This window comes from Tigriopus californicus, chromosome 9, assembly GCF_007210705.1.
Source record: "Tigriopus californicus strain San Diego chromosome 9, Tcal_SD_v2.1, whole genome shotgun sequence".
In the NCBI taxonomy this organism is placed as follows: domain Eukaryota; kingdom Metazoa; phylum Arthropoda; class Copepoda; order Harpacticoida; family Harpacticidae; genus Tigriopus; species Tigriopus californicus.
The window spans coordinates 14,715,178-14,722,474 of NC_081448.1; the positions used below are offsets into that span (position 1 = coordinate 14,715,178).

The following is a 7,297-nucleotide window of genomic DNA, read 5'->3' on the forward strand; positions in this document are numbered from 1 at the left end:
ACATTGCCTTACCCGAAATCGGAGTATACGAGACGTTACTCAACCGTCTTGGCGACATCTCAGAAGGGAAATGAAGTGATAAATGTGACATTTTCAAAGTGCGAACAAACGCCGCCCCGCCGCCTCCTGCCCAGCGGGTTGCCCGCCTGCCTCAAAGCCGGACGTTGCCCCCGTCCCTCCACCCACAAACTCGTTCTGCGTGATCCGCTCAAAATGACATAAACACAACCAAGATTTCTCTCTATCCTTGTTGTGATTATTGGTAAGGATCTGATGGCCAGGCCTTCATTCTTAGAGCAGATGATGGTCAATCAGTACATCACATACACAAACACTTCTTATTGGGATTCTTCGCATAATTGATCAAGGATTCACGTTAAAGTGACGCACAGCACAGTACCAACATGAGAGTTGAGATTTCACGGAAGAAAGATCAAATCAAAGGACCTTAGGATAGATGCTTGAACCTTGAGATCAGAGCTTGAAATGTTTGTACTCTGTAACATCCTTTGTGCTTCCGACAAAGTCATTGATGATTCAATTGTGTGCGAGTACAAAAAGGATTTCTTTTCCGTTGCTTTCCGCTGCTTTTCCGTTGCTTTCTAAATCCGAAATTGTGTCGCACACGATTGTACCTAGTGATAACGAAAAATAGGACTTCATCTCAAACAAAGCAATGCCCTCGATCAGACAAAGGTGTGTGTATTAGATCTTTAATGTATTAGAGGTGTGGCTCCCATCGATATGCTCGGTCACCTGAATGCCTATACCTGTTATTGTAAGGGAAAATTCCCTGATGAAACTCATTCGAATTAAAAGCGTTGATACAAATGCTTTTTTGATGACCCCGACGTGATAGGAGTTTTTACGCGTTCCAAGAACTCTAACACGCCATCATGCTCGACGTCAAAACCGACGTCGATTATTCTGCTGTGAAAAATTGAAAAGAAAAACGAGGCAAAGAAATAAAATTGGTGAAAGATGAATGCAAGAAAGCAAAAGTAGGTAAAAGTAAGACATTATCAGAAACCCACATCAACCATTCGGTTATTGGGCACAGGTAAAGGAGACCGGAGAAAAGTTTTGAACATCCGAAGGCTCTGACATTGGCGGGTTTCCCTCGGTAAATCATTCCACCAAGGCATAACTTGCACAAAGAATGTGTTGTTGTCGGCAAAATCGATATGGTTTGGCCTATATTTTAAGCACTTATTGGTGAACTCAATTTCTACTATGGCTGGCCATGACTAGGCCATTTTCATTTCGACTAAGCATGTCGACTCTGCCTGTCAGTCCTTAACATATAGTAGGAGTTGACACTTAAATAAATTAAGATCATTGAGATTCTGGATGAAGCCTATGCTGAACATTGCACAAATCTTTAGAGGCTGGCTGATCGGATAGAACGAATAGGGGTTGTGTAGAAACTTTTCATAGGCGTTCTTCCCTCTCATAGTCAGGTTCAACGGCTATATCACTCTAAACTTTGGACGCGCAACGTCAATATGTCAAGATACCTGGGCTAAATGAAAATAGTTTGATCATGGTCAGTCGTAGCAAAAAAATTAATCTACTAATAGCTGCTCAAATAGACAATGCAATAGTTCTGTTTGTGCAATAAATGTGCATTCTAATTTTGACAGCACCTCGTATGAAGTAAACCTATGCATCGCATCGATATCCGACAGTGTCTCCCAAAACAAATTTCGTTATAATTCAAATTTGAAAAATGGTACCCAATCATATCCGAAATAATAAGCAATTAAAATCCGAATCCAGATGGGTTTCCCAATTTTCCCAACGAGTGTAAATCGAACTCTTTTAATTCAAGTTCGTGGATATTTTCATCAACAATAGGTAGCCCCATAAAAAGAGTACAAAGGCCAGAAATAAAATGTGAGTAATTTTGCATTTGCTTCCGCATTGGTGATGAATCCTATTGGATCCTTTTCGTCATTTGATTTTAGGTGGGATGTAATCCGGCCCTGATTTAATGAAGTTTTGGAGTTTCATAGGAATACTGATTTTCTAACAAGATTGAGATTTAAAAACAATGCGTCAAAGCGTTAAGAAATTTGATGTTTTTCGCCGTTAGATAGCTCCTTAAGTTATTATGAATAGCACAGATATAGGTAACAACGCCACTTATGATTGACTGAGACATTACAATTGCCTAGTTCGTGTAAAATTGTAAGGTAACCCTTCAGCAAATGCTTGTAACAAGCTTCATATTCATAAAGGAGGGACCAAACTCTGGCGACGAATTACCGCCCCATTTTACTAGTGTCAAACGTTGTCAAAGTTATGGAAAAACTTGAAAAATATCTTGACGACAAAGATAACATTCGGACACACAGCATTGCTTCCGAACCCACTTCAGCACTCTGACGCAATTAGTACAGCATTTTGACGTCATAATTGAGAGACTTCAGCATTATGACTGTGTAGACGCTATATACCTCGACCTTGCTAAAGTGTTTGACATAGTAGACCATGCTTTATTGCTCAATTATTTAACTGACATAGGTATTAGTGGGAATACTCGAGTGTGGCTCAGAGAATTTCTGATGGGTCGTACCCAAAACGTCAAAGTTCAAGGAGTACTGGGATACACGCAAAATGTAGCTTCTGGTGTGCCCAGGGATCAATCCTTGGGCCTTTATTATCTGTCATTTTTATTTCACCCTTTGAAAGGTTACCCTTCAATCATCAATCTCGTCTTATGCGGATGACAAAAAGTTAGTTTTTGGTAGAAGTTCAAATTGAAATCAAGACTTACAAATGATTTAGAACGGATGTTAAACTGAACGGAGGAAAATTCAGGCTATGTCTTTTGATCCCAAAATATAGGTACGTCATCTTACTTAGATGACCGTCATAACACATAGAGGTAGTCGACCCTATTAAAGATCTGGGGATAATTATTGAAAACCAGGGAAAATTTGGCGACCATGTTCAGACAAAAGTGTTTAAGGCATTTAAAACATGCGGATGTATATACAGAACCTTAAAATCGAGGAATACGTTAACGATGAAAACTCTTTACAAATGTATAGTTCAGCCGCACCTTGAGTATGCTTCCCCCGTCTGGCCCCGATGACCGCAGCAGGGCTAAATAAGATGGAAAAAATGCAACGGAGCTTTCGAAGAAACTTTGCTGGTGTAGGCGACTTAAGTTGTTGGGAAAGACTGTAGTCTCTTGATTTATAGAACATTCAACGAAGATACGAGCGATATCTTAGTTTTTATATGTTCAAGTGTCTCCACGGTTTTTGGCCCAACCAAGGTGTTTAATACTCCCAGAGTGACAGAAGAGGCATTACTTGCGCCATTCGACATAAGGCGAGTTTGTTGGACAATAAATTCTTAAAGAGTCTAAAGGCGTCTTTCGTTTTGAATAAAAGCCCCTACACTGAACAAACACCGTTTGCCCATACCTCTCCGACACTTCTACGTAGTAGATGAACCCTTGCCTAGTTTTAAGCGAGACTTGGACCGTTTCCTGCATACGATACCTGACCAGCCCTACGTTCAGGGGTGACTCAAAGCGGCAGGTACTAATTCGTTGGTAAATCGTTTTTTTTATAAAATGTGACTTGACTTCCTTGAAATCACTCCCAAGCATCGGCTAAAATAACCCGTTCAAAGAAATACGACACAATCCAATGTGCTTTGAATTTTCCGGTATGAATCCAGATTGGTCAGAACAATGAAGTCCGCTTCTCTTCTTTCTCGGGCTCCTTCATTGTTTAATTTGCTTCCTTTAATATTCGTAGGGAATACGTAGGCCTTGTTGATCCGGTTGCATCTTCAAGTCAGACTTGGACCAGTTTTAGATCGCATTCCAGATCAACCCTACATTCAAGGACTAGCTCGGTCTGGCAAATCTAATTCGTTGGTGGAAATGAATATAAAGTAAAGTAAAAATGTTTTTCTTCGTCTTCAACTGCTGGAAAATCCATTGGCAGAAGTGGGAAGATAGTAACTGAAAAAATCAGCACTAGTAAAACAATATGACCAAAATGCCTTACATAAACTGGCTAATAGATTGTGTGAGCACAAGTCTAGAAGAATCTAATTATGATTCCTCCTACGTTTGAACTGTGGTTTTTTTTGTGCGGACTTACTTACCGCTACCGGGATTGGAATCCCAGCAGTTCAAGACGAGAAGATTATTCATTTTACTTGACTTTTATTTACATATATCATTTGATCAAACAACGAATTAGAGTTGGCAGATCTTGCCAGCCCATGAATATACGATTGATTAGGAATTTTCGTCAAAAACTTGTCCAAGTCTGACTTAAATCCTGCTACTGGATCAACGCCTACATAAGCCCTACGAATATTTGAGGGCAGCAAATTGAACAAAGAAGGAGCCCGAGAAAGAAGAGAGGTGGAACTTCATTGTTTTAACTAGCCTGGATTCTGGAGGGCTTGAAGGTGCTCTCAAAACGCACATTAAGCCTCTCCGGTTACTAGAATTGACCCTAAATCCTGGGTTGGGACAAAGCTCATGGATACTTTTGAAGACGTACAGTATACCTTTCGTACCTTCTCTGAGTACTGTACAATCCCAACCGTTCTAACCTCTCCCAATACGAGAGCTCTCTCATATCTTCAATGTTCCTAGTAAAACATCTTTGGACCTGCTCAAGCTTTTGCAAACCTGCTGAACTAATTGGAGCCCAAATGGGAGAGGGCATTTTCAAGATGCGGTTTGAACAATCGACTTGTACAGAGTTACAGAAGCATAGGTTTCTATCTACTATAGGGCTCTGAACCAGTTTGTGCGCAATATATATATATATATATATATTAATATTTTACTCATCTGCGATCATTAGATGAAAGCAACGCAAGGAAAGATAATGTTTCGAAGAATTCCAGATTGATATTCTCTGATGAAAAAAATCAATAAACTGGCTAGTAGGGGTTAAATTAGTAAAAAAAGTACGAACCAACTAAAATTTCATAGAAAAATTAGCATCTTGTTATGGTTTTGTACGTCAGTCTATTACAAAACATCAAAGTAAAATTTACCCACAAAGGGTCATTTGACCCATTTAAAGAAGTCACATCGGGCTTGGGGGTCATCAGCTTTGCCCTCACCGCGTCCGCAACACCAGAACTGTCGACCGGCATTTGGGCCTTTCTTTTTGACGGTGCGGAGAATGGCCTTTTCATTGTGTCCTTTACATTGTGGGGCGGGTGGGGGGCCCTTAAATAAGGCTTTCCACGCCAAAGCAGAGGAACTTGTGCGTTGCTCCACCCATTCTTGAACTTGAACCACGGGTTCAGGGCTGCTGGACGGGTGGGTTTCTAATACGATTTTGGTTTCTTTGACAGTTTTTTGAAAGAAGGAATGTAGTGTCTTTTGAGTGGGCTTCTCGACTTTCACCTTTTTTGGCGGCACAGCGGGCTCATCCACTCCTATTGACCGTTTTGAGCGGACCTGTAGGAACTGTGAAAGTTTCTGTTGCTGTCCAGCAAATTCTGGAAAGTTCTTGGTTCAGGATTTCGGAAGTTTGGGTGATGGCACCACGGTCACATTCAATTCACATTTCACTGGGCAGTGATCACTGCCTTCGATTTCTGGATGGATATCACACTGTCCCAAATGTGGGATTAAACCCCGATCGGCCAGTATGTAATCGATTCTTGTGCCATAATTGGTGGATCGACAGTTCATTTTGGTATTCCAACACGTGAAAGCGTTCGCTCGCTCCGGGTGAAAGTGTCGAAATGTGTCGACGAATTGATGGGGTTCCAGTTGAACATTAAGGCACGCCCAAGGTTGCTCTTCGTCCTCGGAGACCTGAACAGGGGTGTTACGAGTCTTAGGATTAGGTGGGAAGAGTAAATGATCCAACCATTGACGACCTGGATGCATTTCGAATTCCTACAAATGAAAGGCGCCATGAAAACAAGGAGGAAAGTTCAGTGCCAGAGAGGTCTTTTTTCGAAGGAGCTCGTTCGTCTCCCTGGTTCCTCTTCAAACAAATGTAGTTTAATAGTTAAGCTTTTTGAAGTCACACGTAGGCTTCTGGAGTTCCTCTTTAAACAAATATCTTTCTTATCTTTCAGGTTAAAGACTCGGCATGAACAAAAATTTCAGATATATTGTTGCAAAAAATGCCATTGGCATATCTTTTCTTTCGTGACTCTTGCCTGAAAGACCTTAAGGCCAAATGAGTTTGAACCCGCTTACCTCGTAGGGATCGCAATGATCTAGACTTCGGTGGGACGTATTCACATCGCCCACAATGAGGACGTGATGACCTTGCCGTAAATGATGATGAGCCCGGAGCTCGACTAGTTTATAGAAGTTGTACTTAAAAGCCAACCTATCGGCTCTTTCAGGATCAGCTCGGGGACAATATAAATTGAAAAGTGCCAATGTCCGATCATCCTGCGAATGTATACACTCAACACGATTATTTAGTTCATCAACAACGCTTGAATGCTTTTGCTAATTCCTTTCACTTCAATTCATGTTATACGCCTCTCTCTACCTTTCTGGTGTTCAAGAAATTGTTCCCGATAACAATAATAGTTACATGTAATTGATGAACGGTGACCACGGCTCGGCCTTCAGCCTCCAAATCCTTGAGTTCAGCGGATGAGAATTCGGTTGCGAGATCCGGAAGGTCGGCTGAAGGGTAAGTGAGGCCTTCTTGGGCGTCAATGGGCGTGACGTGGGTCCGACAGAAGGTGGCCACGCCCGAATAGCCTGTGCGTTTGCGTGAGAAGGCGAAATAGGAAGACCAGCCCTGAACCAAAGCCAAGGGCTCTTCCAACATGTCACCTATTCAAGAATGACAGGCATGGGTAAATCGTAACAAAGTCAACAAAAGGACAGTGAGCACAGAGTGCTTACGGGTGATTTTGGTCTCTTGAAAGCAAACGATGTCAGCCGACAAGTCGTCTAACATGACTGCGAGATCCCCCTTGAGTGACCGCAACCCGTTGACGTTCCACGTTAAGATTTTCATGCTGAATTCCGGTGTTTCTTGTCCCAGGACTTGAGTTTCTCAAGGGAGGCATGTCTCTGTGGATTTTTGTCAACAAACCGCTCAGGCAGGGCTGCTAATAAGAGGTTTTTTTTGTAATAAGTGTGTAATGGCACGCCGAATTCCGGTCGCTGCAGGAGCATTGATGGGAACCATGCATTTGGTACTTAGGCTGAAATATCCCATTTTGCGTGTAGAAAATGGGAAAATCAGAATTCAAAACGAGAGAAATGTGAAAGTCAGCCCGAGTATAAAGTGTTGGTTACTTATCGTTATTTGATTAA

The 7,297-nt window shown here is 41.7% G+C and overlaps 1 protein-coding gene across 1 annotated transcript; it reads right to left on the reverse strand.

Moving 5' to 3' along the window:
- Positions 1–4,970: 4,970 nt before the first annotated feature.
- LOC131887364 (DNA-(apurinic or apyrimidinic site) endonuclease 2-like) lies at positions 4,971–7,184 on the reverse strand. Its single transcript, XM_059235954.1, is given in 4 exon segments — positions 4,971–5,902; positions 6,212–6,412; positions 6,561–6,808; positions 6,881–7,184. Coding segments are annotated over 4 exon segments (1,413 nt in total). The 5' UTR covers positions 6,996–7,184; the 3' UTR covers positions 4,971–5,053.
- Positions 7,185–7,297: the final 113 nt, after the last annotated feature.